This window comes from Hemitrygon akajei, chromosome 9, assembly GCF_048418815.1.
Source record: "Hemitrygon akajei chromosome 9, sHemAka1.3, whole genome shotgun sequence".
Lineage (NCBI taxonomy): Eukaryota > Metazoa > Chordata > Chondrichthyes > Myliobatiformes > Dasyatidae > Hemitrygon > Hemitrygon akajei.
Window position 1 is genome coordinate 33,675,886 of NC_133132.1, and position 16,386 is coordinate 33,692,271.

Below are 16,386 nucleotides of genomic sequence, written 5' to 3' on the forward strand. Positions count from 1 at the left end.
GACATATTTTCCTCATTAAGGCTAGGTTAGCCAATTTTTTTAATAATATAAACAGAAACATATATAAATGCAATACAATGCTACTAAGGGAAATTTGATCAAAAATATATTTCTTAAATTTCTTGATGACAACATTCATTCTGTGCCAAGAATTACAAATTACATTTTGCCAGGAAAAATATATTTATCTGAAAAGGTCTAAGGGACAGAAGAAGAAATTACCAAGTGCAGGAGGGTCTTGTTTTACTGTTACGGGTGACCGTGGACGATCTCTGTAAGCTGGCCTGTCTCTACGGTTTGGTGGTGGCCCAGGTTGCCAGTAAGGTGGATGAAACCCTCCTGGGGGCCCAAAAGCTGCACCGTGCTGTAAGTTAAAATGTTGTGCACATTTAAAAGGTTACCTTAGCGAAGACTTGTCATGAGCTTATTATAAATTCATCCTAATCTTTCAATGGATGTATAGACATTCTTACACAAAATTCATATGAATAAGCAATGCTCATGATAAACATATTTAAACAAATGAAATATCCTGTAGCAAGATATTATTTTGCATTCTTACACATAATTTTTTCATTTCTAGATTCAGAATACAAGGTAGTGAAAAGATTCTGCATCCGTAGCAGCTACTAGCTTCGATCGGGTTTCTTTGCATCCATGGATAATTAAATCCAGGCTGGATTGGGGACTGGCCCCTCCCGTTGGTGCTGCTCTCGAGTGTAGGCTCAGTGAGAGACAAATTGGGTTGTGAGTGTGCATGTGTTCCTCTGAGCACTGCCGAGGGCTTGTTCTTGCTGACAACATTCATGCTCTATCAATCTATGGGACATGACTTAGGGATTTGGGCATATCTTTTTCATGTGACTACATGTTTACTGCTACCTTATACGTGCTATATATGCCCTGTGTTCTGTATGACTATGTATGACAGTGTTTTGCACCTTGGCCCTGGAGGAACGTTGTTTCGTATGGCTGTATGCATGGTTATTCATGCATGGTTGAATAATAATTAAACTTGAGAAGGTTTTCTGAATTTAACACTGAATTCTGTTTTGAATCTGACATTCTAAATGATCAACAGAGAAGAGCCACACAGAAAAGTACCACTAGAAGTCTTTGCTATTAGTAATAACAATTTCAGTCAATTTCCAGAATGCCACTATGACAGGCAATACTTTTAAGTCCTTGAGTCATGCATCAAACACCAATTCGGAAGACAGATTGTCATTCTGACAATCTATTCTGAACCTTTAGAAATCAGGGCTATCGATGAGCAGAATGGCTTGATGAGAGGGAGATACTTCTAACATATAGTATATTTTGTCTTGTCTCTTGTGGGTGACACAGTAGCATAGCAGTTAGTGTATCGCTTTCACCAATTGAGGTTTGATTCTTTCCACTGTCTGTAGGTTCTCTCCATGACTGTGTGGGTTTTCTCTGGGTGATCTTGTTTCCTCCCACATTATAAAAATGCACAGTTAGGGTTAGTGAGTTGTGGGCATGTAATGTTGGCAACTACTGTGGACTGCCCAAATGATCTGATTTGAAGCATTTCACTATGTTTTGATATTTTGATTTATAAAATGAAGCTTTATAAAACTTTATGGAAAATAACTAAGGGACAAATACTACACGAGCACCATTATAATTTGCAGCCAGAATGGTCATTCTTAATTAAAAGACATGAAATCCATCTGTGAACCTCACAATCGAGTCAAGCGACATCAGAGTTGCAAGTACGGAACTTAAATAGGTGATGTTGCTGTTGATTGATATAATTGAGGAATATAAGAAAGTAAGCATCTTGAAGGGTAAAAATGTTTTCCTGTTTATCTCACGTAAACAAAACCAATATTGGTTTGAAGTCTGTCTCACGATGGCATGAATGCTTATACACCAAGAATGAAACTGCATTAAACAAATTTACCTGATAATCAAACTGGCTGACGGGCACAGATCCCATTCCAAAGTTTTCTGGTGCTCCTCCAAAATTGTTGTTATTGACTTGATTGAACATACGCCTAGAGTCTGGAGCAAACTCACCACTGTCCTGGCTATTGTCCTCTGATGGAGGGACTATGTCCATGGGAGCTGGGGTCGGTATCCACTGCTGGTCTGGTGGTGGGGGAGGTGGTCGATGATGTTGCATTCCCCAGTCTAGTAAACACACAAACAGAAATTCAGTACATATTGCAGTCTATGAAAAGACAAGAGTTAACATACTGATAATGGTCAATTTATTCGTTTAGAGATACAGCACAGAACAGGCCCTTCCAGCCCAATGAGCCACACTGCAGAGTAACGCACCTATTTAACCACAGCCTAATCAAAGGACAATTTACAATGACCAAGTAACCTACTAACTGGTACATCTTTGGACTGTGGGAGGGAACTGGAGCACCCGAAGGAAACACATGCGCTCACGAGGAAAATGTACAAATGTCTTACAGATGGCACTCGAACTGAACTCCAGTCCACCCCAAGCTGTAATGACATCTCACTAACCACTACGCTGCCATGGCATCTATCACTGCAGAACAAGTACACTTCTCTATTACAATTGGAATGCAAGTTTTAAAATGAATACATTTATCACAGAAAAGCAACTGTGGAGCTTTATTTGAATTAAGGCACACAATATTTTTGGGAAATATGATGACATTTTTGAGGGAATATTTCATTCCACGTGCAGTGTTTTCCATCAGGTAGATTTAAGAGAAAATGCGAGGAACAAATTAAGGACAATTGAATTTCAAAGACGGGAGAAATTGTGTTTGTGAAACCTGGAAACATGGCAGCAGGCATCATCTGGAAACGGGGCAAAAAATTGTGCAAATGCTACAAATGACAAGCTGATAGCCTAAGGAAGGGTGTCATTAATAAAAGGGATCAAGGAAAAAAGACGCAGCATAATGAGGAGAGAACTATTTAACAATAATCTTTTAGAATATAAAAGCAAGGATGTATTGCTGAGGCTTTAAAACGCATTGATCAAACTGTGCTTAGAGTATTGTGAGCAGTTTTGGGCCCCTTATCTAAGAAAGTACATGCTGGCATTGGAGAAGATTGAGTAGGTTCATGAGAATTATTCCAGGAATGGAAGGGTTAATGTATGAGGAGCATTTGATCGCTCTGGACCTGTACTCGCTGAAGTTTAGGAAAGTGAGGGGTGTGGTCTCCTTGAAACCTTTTGAATATTTAAAAGCCTAGATAGAGTGGATGTGGAAAAGATATATCCAATAGTAGGGGGGGGGTCTAGGACCAAAGGGCACAATGTCAGAATACAGGGACTCCCAATTAAAACAGTAATGAGAAGGAATTTCTTCAGCCAAAGGTGGCTAATCCATGGAATTCATTGCCATATACAGCTCTGGAGGTATACTTAAAGAAGAGGTTGATGGGTTCTTGATTAAACAGGGTGTCAAAGGTTATGGGGAGAATGCAGGAGAATGGGGTTGATATAATAAATCAGCCATGATGGAATGGCGAAGCAGACTTGATGGGCTGAATGGCTTAATTCTGCCCCCATACCTTCTAGTCTTAAAGAAAGGTAATTTGGTTAAAGAAATCACCTATGTATTGTTCACCACAAAGGAATTTTTTTGACAAAAACAATAATAATGTGTATATATTTTGCCACAATATTATCCACCTTTTTTTCCCCAATACTCTCCTAGGTGGAATACATTGTTTTGAATCTTCCCTCAATACGTCCATAGATAAAGGAGGAAAATTTCTGCAAATCTTGCCCATGGGAAAAATAAGTAGGTTAAAGCACTTGAATGGTAACACAGTATATGACTTATCAAAGGAAATAACTGGATGCCCAACTTGCTCATTCTTATTCTATGCTTCACTGTGCTAATTACTTACTGGAGCAGATAAATCACATAGAAACATAGAAGGTTTGCATGTCCATATCCCTCCATCCTCCTTGTATCCAGGTGCCTATCCAAATGTCTCTTAAGACATTTGCTTTTAATGTATTTGCTTCTACCACCATACCAGGTAGTGCATTCTAGGCATCCACAACTCTAAGCAAAAAACTTACCCTTCACATCCCCCTTAAACCCCTCTCACCTTCAATGCATGCCCTAGGGTATTAGACATTTCAACCCTGCAAAACAGATATTCTCTGTCCACTATATCTATGCCTCTCATAATCTTGTAAACCCCTATCAGATCTGCCCTCAGCCTCCTGTGCTCCCGAGAAGATAACCCAAGTTTATCCAGCCTCTTGTGTTAGCACACGCCCTCTAAACTAGGCAGCATCCGGTAAACCTCTCTGCAACATCCTTCCTATAGTGGAGAGATCAGAACTGTAGGCAATACTCTAGATGTGGCCTAATTATAAAGTCGCAACATAACCTCCTGACTTTTGAACTCAATGCCTTGACTAATAAAAGCAAGTATTCTATAAGCCTTCTTAACCACCTTATCGACCTGTGCAGCCACTTTCAAGGAGCTGTTAACTTGAATCCCAAGATCTCTCTGCTTAGCAACACTGATAAAGACCTTGCCCTTAGCAGTGAACTGTCTCTTTGCATTTGCCCTACTGGGGTGAAACACCTCACATTTATCTGGGTTAAATTCCATCTACCATTTCTCAACCCAAAATCTGCAGCTGGTCTATAATATGCCATATTCTTTGCCAGTCTTCTTACACTATCCACAACTCCATCAATCTTGGTATCATCCACAAATTTACTAACCCACCCATCCACATTTTCATCAAAGTCATTTAGATACATCCCATATATATTTATCCCAGCAGAGGTACCTCCACGACACCACTAATTACAGATCTCCAGCTTGAGTAAGTCCCTTCAAAATGTAGATGGGTAGGTTAGTAAATTTGTGGATGATACCAAGATTGGTGGAGTGGTGGATAGCGTAGAATGGCAAAGAGATGCCCAATGCATCACTGGCACCAGTCTACCAGCTATCAAGAACACATATGTGGAAAGGTGTCGGAAAAGAGCCAGTAGAATCATGAAGGATCCCACCCATCCCACTCATGGACTGTTTGTCATACTCTCATCAGAGAGGAAACTACATAGCATCCATGTCAGGACCACCAGATTCAAAAACAGTTACTTTCCCCAAGCAGAAAGGCTGATCAACACCTCCATCCACCAACCCACCCCTCCACACCCCCAACCACCACTACTTTATCATTTCTTGTCAGTCATCTTACATACAGACACTCATGTGCCTCGCGTCACTTAACGGACATATAATTAATATAAGTAGATTGATTATGTATTTATATTTATTGTGTTTTTTATTATTGTGATCTTTATCTTAGTGGGGGTTTTGTTGTGTTGTATCAGATCCGGAGTAACAATTATTTCATTTTCCTTTACACTTGAGTACTGGAAATGCCATTAAACAGTCTTGAATAAGGGAATAACTCACTTATAGTATAGTTCCAACTGACAGACTTCTCAAATTAACAAACATCTCTGAAAGTAAATGAATACAAACCCTGTTCCCACATTCTGTTGAAATTTGGATCTCCTGGAAAGCTTCCATGATTGTCTTGACTATTTTCAATACCATGTACTGCCTGTCCATTGGGTATTATCACTGGCTGTTGAGGTGCTGCAGATTCCTCAGAGGCCTCTCTCTGAGCAATCCAGGCTTGTGCTAATGCCGCCCAGTCAATCTGACCTGCAAAAAAAAAAGGTTATTGTAAAAATAATATTACACTGGATGCAGAGCTTTGTCATTTTTCATCAGTACATTAACATTTATTACATTTAAAGAACAATATGTATTTTCAACTGAGAAGCCCTTTGTTGATCAGGGTTGATATGGAGAGTAAGCTGGTGCCCATACAGCTAATGAATCAAAAGGAATGGCAGAGACTGATACAGCAGCATTGCAGAAGTTGCCAGTCAGCATTGAACTTAAAGGGAGTCCTTTGGGACTCCAGCTTCAGATTTTTCCTTGGGGCTTACTCCCAAAGCCTTCCCCATGAGTGGGCAGTAGAAGTTTGAGATCAGTTTTCTTTCTCCTCGATGAGCTGCCAGCCACAAGCCCCATCTGCCCAAACCGTCTGGTTTTAAGATGCCAATAACCTGCCTTTGCCCCTTCTCCTGTCAGTAGAAACAGTTCTGCCAGGCTTAGCAGCTAAGTCACACATGCAGGCCATGGACTTGGTTGACAGAGGCTATTTGAGACTCACACCATTGTGAACATTTTCTCAAGCGAGAAAACGCAGCTTTATCGGTAGGATTTGAAATAAGCATCTGATGTATTGGCCTGTATCTGGCGACCTGTGATAATCATTACTGAAGTTGAGGTTAAAGGAAAATATTTTCAAGGAGAGTACCTTAGGATGAAGGATGGTTTATTTCCAGTCCAACTCTCTTGGTTCTGGGGAAGTTGATGTGGTAATGTGGGGTCCACAGACTCACCAAAGGTGTGGCAGGAGGTGCTTGAAAGATTGGCCACCACACTAGGAAGGGCTTGACCCAAAATGTCGACTTTCACCATTTGCCCCCACAGATGCTGCTGCATTGTTCCTGATGCCAGCATCTACTCTCTTATAGCTTTCCTCGTGCTGTCTACAGTGGGCTTCCACGTACAGCTGGAAGAAATTCTGAACGCCACTTTGCCATCAGAGGCCATAGTCTCCGGAGCTGGTAGGGATATCACTTCCCCACCCCGAGGGGTCTCTGAGAAGTAGTAGCCTGAGAGGGGAAACGGACATTGGTATCCTGCTGATGGATTTAGATTTTGGAGGAAGCAACGTTGGTGGTAACTCCTTGTACTATATCAGGTTGATTGTGGGAATGTGGCAAGTACGCATGCAGCCAATCAGTTGCACGGTGAATTGATTGGGCCTCCTCCATGAGAGAGGTACTCTGTTCTGGGCAGATGTAGTTGTTGCTCTGTGCATATGTGGCACTCTTCATTGTTTTAAGGCATCTTCCCCAGAACATACTTTTGCAATTTTACACTGTCATCATAGCAAACATCCTGACATCAGCCCTTACCGTTGGGTTTGGTGCAGAATTCTGCCATCATATACAAAAACTACAGCAAACTGTTGGGTCAGCAGAAAAGGTCATTGTCAGCAGTCTCCCATCACTGGAGGACTTGTATGTGTCCAGGACAAAGAAGAGAGTAGGGAAAATCATTACAGTCACTACCCACCCAGCAAACTGCCTTTCCCAAAAGTTCCTTCTGGAAAGTGTTACAGGGCTATTAAAACAAAAAGCTTCATGTCATCTCAAATGTTTCTTCCCCCAGATAGTAGCACAGTAGTGTAGTGGTTAGCACAACATATTACAGTACTAGTGACCCGGGTTCAATTCCCACCGTTGCCTGTAAGGAGATTATACGTTCTCCCCATGACCATATTGAGTTTCTTACAGATGATCCAGTTTCTGCCACAGACAAAGACAGCTGGTAGGCTAATTGGTGATTTAAAATCGTCCTGTGATTAGGCTGATTAAATCTGTGGATTGCTGGGTGGCATGGCTCAAAGGGCCAGAGGGCCTATTCCATACTGCATCTCAATTTCAAAAAAATTTAAAAGATGGTGAAACACTGTAGCGACACAGTGGGAGTGCTGGGGAATTTCATCATTGTTATCAGCCTTCCCTGTGGTTTCTAAAGATTTGGAAAGTTGACCATAATTTGCAGAATTTCATTGTGGATGCTGGTGAAGCTGATGATCTTCAAGTATGCATCGTCTGCATTGTGCATCTTGATGAAACAGAGGTTGAAATGACCTGGCTCTGGAGTGGAAGTAACAGAGGTTGCACATTCCCATTTTTTGTATAGATTAGCTCCACTCCAGCTGAAAACTTGCTGGATTTGATATGCAATACTGATGTAAGAGACAGAGAAGATTACAAACACAACAGATTCTGCAGATGCTGGAAATCCAGAGCAACACACAAAGTGCTGGAAGAACTCAGCAGGTCAGACAGCATCTATGGAAATGAATAAACAATTGACATTTCAGCTGCGACCCTTCATCGGGACTGGAAGGGAAGGGGGTAAAAGCCACAATAAGGTGGTGGGGGAAGGGTACAAGCTAGAAGGTGTTAGGTGAAGCCAGGGAAGACTATGCTGGGATTGACTCCTTCATGAATTCCATTGGTTGGAAACTTGCATAACTTACGTAGCAAGTGTAACGGATTGAGATTAACAATTATATCATTAGTCAAAGTTAAAGGAAATCATACTAATTGCCAAATTCCCTTGAAATGTCTTTGCCTGCATCAATTAAAATCAAATACATGCTTCTGAAGAACAGGTTAAGCACTGTGAGAATTTCAATTTTGGAAACTTACTTGGATCTTGTTGCTGCTGAAATGACTGCATCCACTGTTGCTGGCTTAAAGGCCACTGCTGCCAAGGTTGACTACCTTGGTCCCACATCCTCAAAGGTTCAACAATAAATGTTTCAAAGTTACCAATAGAAAAATAAAAGGTTGTAGTGTTTCCACTCTACCTCAATGGATGAGAAACTCCATAAAGCTGAGAACATATCCTGGAATATAAAATATACAATTCCTCAGTACATTCAATTGGCTAAATTGCTAAAGGTTATTCCTGTCATGTACATTCAACAGCCGCTTTAGACATGCTGGTTAATGCAATTATCTCATCAGCCAGTCAAGTGGCAGCAACTCAATGCATAAAAACACGCACACGCGGTCAAGAGGTTCAGTTGTTGTTCAGACCAAACACCAGAATGGGGAAGAAATGTTATTGAAGTTACTTTGACAGTGGAATGATTGTTGCTGCCAGATGGGGCGATTTGAGTATCTTGGAAACTACTGATCTCCTAGGACTTTTACTCACAGGTTTCTAGAGTTTACAGAGAATGGTGCAGTTCTGTGGGCGAAAACACCTTGTTAATGAGAGAGACCAGAGGAGAATGTCCAGACTGGTTCAAGCTGACAGGAAGGCGACAGTAATCCATATAACCATGCATTACCACAATAGGGTGTGGAAGAACATCTCCGAACACACAACATGTCCAACCTTGAAGTGGGTGGACTACAGCAGCAGACCATGAACACTCAGTTCCCTCTCTATTTGGTACAGGAGGTATCTAATAAAGTGGCCGCGGTGAGTAGTGTTCCTAATGTGGCACTACTGGTCACTCATATCGTCTTATTGTTTTTCTATATACAATTAAAATCCCAGAATTTCATGAGTTTAATTAATACCTTCATATTGTGGACTTTAAAATGACACTCTACATTTGTGGTGAAATTTACAAACACCTGTTGCTTTTTGCTAACAGGTACAGCACGCTCCTCTTTCCTGCCCCCAAGGACAAGAAAATCCAATTATTTTCCTCTACAATGCTTATTAACTCACAAACAAAGTCTTTGACATTCACAATCAATTTATGGATCATTGCATTGCTATTCTAGCTTTGAAATTTGGCTTGTTTAGTTGTAATTTGCCACTTACTTCCCTCTTGCCTACTCCACCCAGACTATGCTATACTGTTATGGCTCCCCTGACCAAAATAACTCTCAATTCTTTTGTCATCGACTCTACCTTCAAACTACTAATGCCTTTCTATGCTTCCTGCCTCTTTTTTTAAAACCCTGCGTGGAAGTTTTTATTCTTCATAATGTCCATCTTCATTTCTGCTACTTTAACAGTCTTTCAACTTGATCTGCTCCATTTACCCATCATCTATATCTGTCACCGTCTTCTAAGAACTCTATCACCACAGCAACTATTGTGCCATGTTTCTTAACTGACCAGCTCACCTCCAATCATCTCCTACTTGCATGTTATTCTAATCCACCAGATCAAACTGTAAACTTGAATTTTAAAATGTGAAGACAGAGATAGCCATATATCTTGCATTTCCAAACTCTTAAATGATAGAATGAATGAAAAAGATCACTTTTTAAAAATCAATATAGAATTTTCCCTCCGTAGACCACGTACAACTAGAGGCTATTGTCACTTTCTGAATAGTCATCTCCAAATCACATTGGAGAAGAAGTGTTTTATGGGATCTTAGCTACAACAAATCTTCCAGGTTTAACCTATAGAGTAAAAATAAGAGGTTTCTGTTTCCCCTTTTGATATCACTTTAAACCATCACCATCACTGTGTCTCATGTTGTATGATGTAGGCGATCATGGTCTCATGACCATGATTGTTCTTGGCAAATTTTTGTACAGAAGTGGTTTGCCATTGCCTTCTTCTGGCAGTGTCTTTACAAGATGGATGACCCCAGCCATTATCAATATTCTTCACCTCAGACCACTTCCTACTATTAGAGTAAGGAGCTAAGGGATGCTTAAGGTATGTTCTTACTTTGGCTTAGGTAAAAGCTCATTACACTGATTCTTGGAATGAAGAGGGTATTTTGAGGAAATACTGAGCAGAATTGGCCTTCCTTGGAATTTATAACTGAGGTTATCTTAGTAAAATATTGAAGGACACAGCGGGTTAATGCTGAGAGTATGCTTGTCCTGGACCAGTAATCTGGAATGTGAGGAATAATTCTTTCATGATCTGTGAACCTTTGTTCCTGTCTAGCCGTAGAAAGTTGTGAATGTTCATTACATTCAAGTCTGAGATAGGAAGATTTTTGAATGATGATGAAATCAGCTCTAGTAGGAAATCAGGACCAAAGGAGTGCCATGATTATGTTTTGATGTACATGTGACAAATATAGCTAATCTTTTTTAAATAAGGGAAGAGGCCTGAATGGCCAAATTCTGATTTTTATAAATGGTGCTGATGTAGAACAAGCAGTTCTAACCTAGTTTCACAGGGTAAGACATTGGCAGTTTCCTTTACCACAGATACAGCCTGGCTTGCTGAGTCCTTCCAGCATTTTCAGCTTTTGTTTTAGAAGATCAGGCACAATCTGGCTGAATGTGGACGAGTCTCAAAGGGCTTGATAACCCACATGTGTTCCTACTTCTCACATTATTTTCCATTATATTCATTCTATGTTATTAACATGAAACACAATCATATGGAAATAACAATATTCCACCTCTCCTCAATTGCTTATGCAAGTTAAAAAGATCAGAAATTAAGTGAAAGGATGCAGCTCTGCAAAATTTAAGTTTCTTGCTTTTGAGTGCACTTATTACAGAACCAAAACTATAACTGGAGGACAATAACAGGAACGTTAGCCGCTTTACATTACACTGATTGGACGACTGTATCTATACTTGAATGGGTTTTTGGATCAGATTTAGTGTAGAGAGGCAGGTAGACCAAGGAACCAATGAGAATGAAGATGTTTTACAGTTACACAATAATTAGAAAATATAAGATACATTTGTTACCAATGTTGAATCACGTTAGCCCTGGACTTCAAATTTTCTGGGGGGGGGGGGGGAATAAAAATGGCAAAATTTAAGGTTGAGGCACCTTATACCAATGTTTTCCTTGTTGCATGCTAAACATGCTGAGACAAGATGGAAGTTGGATTATGGTACAGAGGGATCTATTCCAGAGTTGATAATGATTGTGCTTCAGAATGTATTTATTATTTAGAGATACAGCAGGTAACAGATCCATCTGGCCCAATGAGCTCGTGCTGCCCAATTGCACGCATGCGGCCAAATCACCCACTAACCTGTAGGTCTTTGTGGAGGAAACCAGAGCCCCGGAGGAAACCCAAGCAGTGATGGGGGGGCGGGGGGAAGGTACAAACTCCTTACATACAGCAGTGGGAACTGAACTTGGGGTCACTGTGCTGTAGTAGTGTTACACTAACCACCGAACTGCCCAATTAATGAGACGGAATTAAAATAAAGTCACTGCTTTATTTATGGTTACACAGCCATACGTCACTCTAAGTACCTGCACATTTGTTTCTCAGATCTGGAAGTTTAAACTTAGACTAGGATTCTTTCCAGTGAGCTCTAAGTAACCTTGCAAATTCCACAACTTAACAGCATGAAAATGTTAAACGGATGAGCTATAAAATAAAAATATGCATTTACAAGTATTTTATTTTGAGACACAGCGCGGAATAGGCCCTTCCAGCCACGCTCCCCAGCAACCCCCAACAACCCCGATTTAACCTTGGACTAATCATAGGATTACTTACAATAACCACTAAACCCAGTATACCTTTGGAATGTGGGAGCAAACCAGAGCACCCACAGGAAACTCCCATGTTCCATGGAGAGGACGGCAGGGATGCCTTACAGAGGATGCTGGAATTGAACTCCGACCTCCGACACCCCAAGTGGTGCCCATATATAACATGTAGTAGTTATGATCTCAGCAAATCTCTAATTATATATTAATGGAGCGAATCTCTGTATGCCATCAAGAATCAAGTGAAACAGAACAACACTGCTGCCAAAAATGAGTACAAAGCTAGCAGGTTGGGTCTGGAATGCATCACTGGAAGAACAGTAGTAAGAGGTTCAATTTTAGCATTCTAGACAGAGCAGCATACATTCAGAGGCCACTTTATTAGCTACAGGAGCGGAACCTGGTGTGGTCTTCTGCTGCTGTAGCCCATCCACTTCAAGGTTTGATGTGTTGTGCATTCAGAAATGCTCTTCAGCACACCACTGTTGTAATGAGTTACTGTCGCCTTACCGTCAGCTTGAATCAGTGGCCATTCTCCTCCGACCTCTCTCATTAACAAGGCATTTTCTTCCACAGGACTGCCACTCTGGATATTTCTCTGTTTTTTGCACCATTTCTGTACATTCTAGAGCAGGGGTTGTCAACCTGGGATCCACAGACCCCTCAGTTAATAGGAGGGGTCCATGGCATTAAAAAAAAATTGGAACCCCAGCCTTAGAGAGTGCTGTGCATGAAAATCCCATGAGATCAGCAGTTTCTGAGGTACTCAAATCATCCCGTGTGACACCAACAATCATTCCACGGTCAAAGTCACTCAGATCACATGTTCCTCATATCATATCCTCATCCTGATGTTTGGTCTGTACAATAACTGAACCTCCAGACCATTTCTGCATGCTTTTATGACAGTTGCCGCCACGATTGGCTGATTACTTACATTAATGAGCAGGTGTACCTGATGAAGTGGCGACTGAGTGTAAAACTAAAAGATTTTGTAGAATTGTTGCAAGAGGGGAGGGGAAGGGGGATTAGTTAAATTGCTTTCTACCAGAACAAGTATGGATACGTTGGGCCAAATGGCTCTGTGCCATAATTAACTAGTCAATGATACTGAAATATCAACATTGTATTCTATTCTTAAAAATAAAGATGTATCCAAGTAGGATACTTCAAAATAAAAATGAAAAACACTTGGTGTTTCTCTGTATGCCATGTTTATGAAGTATTTCACAGACCAACAACTCTGAAATAGATGTCTCGATCAGGACTATTTTAAACCAGATAAGTGTAACGGGTGCACTTTTATTAATAACCTTCATCTGGCACATGGTGGGAACCCTGATTACATTTCACACTCTCAAGTTTCCTTGGCTTTGCAGAAAAAACATTGACAACTTCCTTTCGTCAACTGCAACCCAATGGTGTGATATCTGTAACATGGCTACATTTCTTAGGGTTACCCATCCCGTTGCCAAAGGTAGATCAGGAACTGACCCACCCTTCCTGCCGTCCTATTCTATCCGATCTCACCGTTACAGTGGACCCAACCAGAAAGAAGGCAGGCAATTCTCCTTTGGCCCTATGCGGGTCTCAGGCGATGCCCTCCACAGATTTAATCATCACAGGGAAGGCAGGCCTGAACTGCAACTTCCTCCTCACCTCGGGAAACTGCACTCACTACCGTGTCCCTGTGCCAGGCTGCTTGCATCCCCTCGTACTCCCAGGGAGCTGTATTCCCTCCTCTCCACCCCCTGGGGAATTGCAACCTCCTCCTCTCCCTGGGGAGTTGCCCCCCCCCCCCACTTTCTCTCCTCGGGAAGCTGTACCCACGACCATGTTCTTGTTCCAACCTGGTAGCACACCCTCCTATCTCCAGGAAGCTGCACTCATTCCTCTCCACCCTACTCCCTAGTGATTTGCACCCTCCTCCTCTCTACTCCCTGGAGAACTGCACCCTCCTCCTCACCTCGGGAAGCTGTACCCACTACTGTGTTCCTGTTCCAGGCCGATTGCAACTCCTTGTACACCCAGGGAGCTGCACACCCTCCTCTCCACCCCCTGGGGAATTGCAACCTCCTCCTCTCCCTGGGGAGTTGCCCCCCCCCACTTTCTCACCTCGGGAAGCTGTACCCCACTGCCATGTTCTAGTTCCAGACTGGTTCCTACCCCGCAGGGAGCTGCACTCCTTCCTCTCCACCTCCTGGGGATTTGCGCCCTAATCCTCTCCACTCCCTTTCTCACCTCGGGAAGCTGTACCCACTACCGTGGTTCCTGTTCCAGGCCTGTTGCACCCCCTCCGGATTTGCACCCCCACTCCTCCCCCCTTTATCACCTAGGGAAGCTGCACCCCTTCTTCCCTCCCTCTAACCGACCCCCGGGCAGGTGCACCTCCTCCCTCCCATCCCAAGGGGAATTGCACCTCCTCCACGGAACTGGAATCTCTCCTCACCGCAGGGAGCTGAGACCCCCCACCCCACTGATTAAATTACTGGGGATCCTTCCCTCCAAGAGCCCTTGTCCCACTACACGGGCAGTCTCCTGTCCCGCTAGGGGAGGGGAGTGAGAGGCCGAGCCCTCGGCCACCAACAGCGAAAGCTCCATGGAGACTCAGGGTCCCGCGGGGCGGAGGCGGTTCCATGGCTGGACTCGGGCCCCGGTACATCGGGCTGTTTCCCCACTCCCCGCCGCTGAGCCGGAGTGCGGCGAAGGATATTTTACCCTCATCTCCAACCGGTCACGGCGGGGAGGGGTATTGTTTCACGGGGGTGGGGGTTATTATTTTCCACAACCTCCGCTAGTCACGGTGCGTGAGGGCATTGGGAGATGGAGGGGGAGGGGTTCATTCACCTCGGCGACGGCGAGTGAGTGCTGAGGATTCGCGGATGTTTTTCACTCACCTCCCCTGAAAAGGGGGAAAAGGAGAGCGCGCTGCGTTGCAGGATCGGCTCCGGTTTTTCACTCACCACCCTCGGCGGCCACTCCGAATCCGCGCTCCGGACCGATCAATATGGCGCCGGCACCGCCGACCCGGAAGCAAAACCCAGTCTCCCGTCTCCGGGCCTCAGGCCCTGAACTCCCTCCTCCTCAGCTTCCCCGGGCCTTAGCCCATCCGCCGCCCATCACTCCGGCCAGGATCGGGATCGAAGGGAGCGCTACCGATTCCGACACACCCGTCTGATTCCGTGACCCCACTCCCCCCAGAGGTCGGGGCAGAGGGACAGAGGGGGGCGAGGGGGAGGGACAGAGGGGGGCGAGGGGGAGGGACAGAGGGGGGCGAGGGAGGGGGAGCGGGGTCGACGTGCGGTGGGCTGAAATTGGGAGGGGTTCAGGGGCGGGTGGAGCAGATTAGGGGGCAAGGGGAGGGGGCAGTGGTGCGGGGATGAGGGGTTAAGGGGTGGGAGGGGGAGGGGCAAGGGGTGAGAGTGGGGGGAAGGGGGAGGGGGTTTAAGAGTGGGAGTAGGGGCCAAGGGTGGTGGGGGGCAGTGGGAAGGGAAGGGGAGGGGAGGGGAGGGGAGGTATAGGGTGGGGGAATAGTATAGAGGAGAAGGGAGAAGAGGACTGGGATGGCGGAAGGAGTAGGAAGAGGGGGTGGAGAGCTGTAAGGAGTTGGGTTTGGTGAGGGAGTAAGGGGAAGGGGTGGGGAGGGAGGAGGGGATGGGGAGAAGGGTGTAGGGGAAGGTGATGGGAAGAGGGGGTGAGGGAAGAGGATAGGGTTGGAGAGGAGAGCATGGGGATGGGGAGGAGGACGGGAGTAGGGGTGGGGAGGGAGTGGGGGAAGGTGGGGAGGGGAGGGAGTAATGGGAAGAGGGAAAGGAGGGGAGGGGAAGAGGGAATGGAGGAGAAGGTAAAGGGGAGTGGAGGAGTTGGTATGATGGGATTGAGGGTAGATGAGGCAGTATTGAGGGTGGGGAGGAGAGGGAAGTGAGGGCAGAGAGTAGAGGGGAGGGGTAGTGGCAGTAAGAGTGGGTATGGGGGCATTGAGGCTGGGGAGAGAGCAGGGGAGTGAAGGGAGGGGATGGGGATCTGGACAGGAGTGAGGGTAGAGAGTAGGAGGGGAGGGAGGGAATGAGCGAGCGGGGAAGTTTTGTTCACTCTGTTATAGGAAAGATATAGTTCAACTGGGAACAGTGCAGAGAACTATTGCACTGTACAGCTGCCACAAACAATAAATCACACAACGTTTGCCAGCGATGATTAACCTGATTCTGATTGACGATTTAGGGGGATGTTACCAGAACTAGAGAAACGAATTGGTTTATTGTTGTCCGATGTACTAAGACACGGTAAAAATCTCTACACAGATCAAATCTTTACACTATG

At 44.1% G+C, this 16,386-nt stretch overlaps 1 protein-coding gene across 6 annotated transcripts in view; it reads right to left on the bottom strand.

Annotated features, from left to right (window-relative positions):
• pnisr (PNN-interacting serine/arginine-rich protein) overlaps positions 1–15,197 on the bottom strand; it is a 40,903-nt gene extending 25,706 nt beyond the window's left edge. The window contains exons 1-5 of one of the 6 annotated variants that reach the window (XR_012100200.1): positions 14,964–15,197; positions 8,313–8,512; positions 5,488–5,673; positions 2,044–2,157; positions 223–364 (exon numbers count right to left, since the gene is read on the bottom strand). Coding sequence is in view for 5 of the 6 variants with exons in the window: in XM_073055741.1 (XP_072911842.1) it covers positions 223–364; positions 1,928–2,157; positions 5,488–5,673; positions 8,313–8,400 (646 nt within the window). In the remaining variant the exon portion in view is untranslated. Of the gene's footprint in view, positions 1–222; positions 365–1,927; positions 2,158–5,487; positions 5,674–8,312; positions 8,513–14,913; positions 14,930–14,963 lie in introns of those variants that run through there. The other 5 variants (XM_073055741.1, XM_073055739.1, XM_073055740.1 and 2 more) reach the window with 5 other exon arrangements.
• Between the last annotated feature and the right edge of the window lie 1,189 nt (positions 15,198–16,386).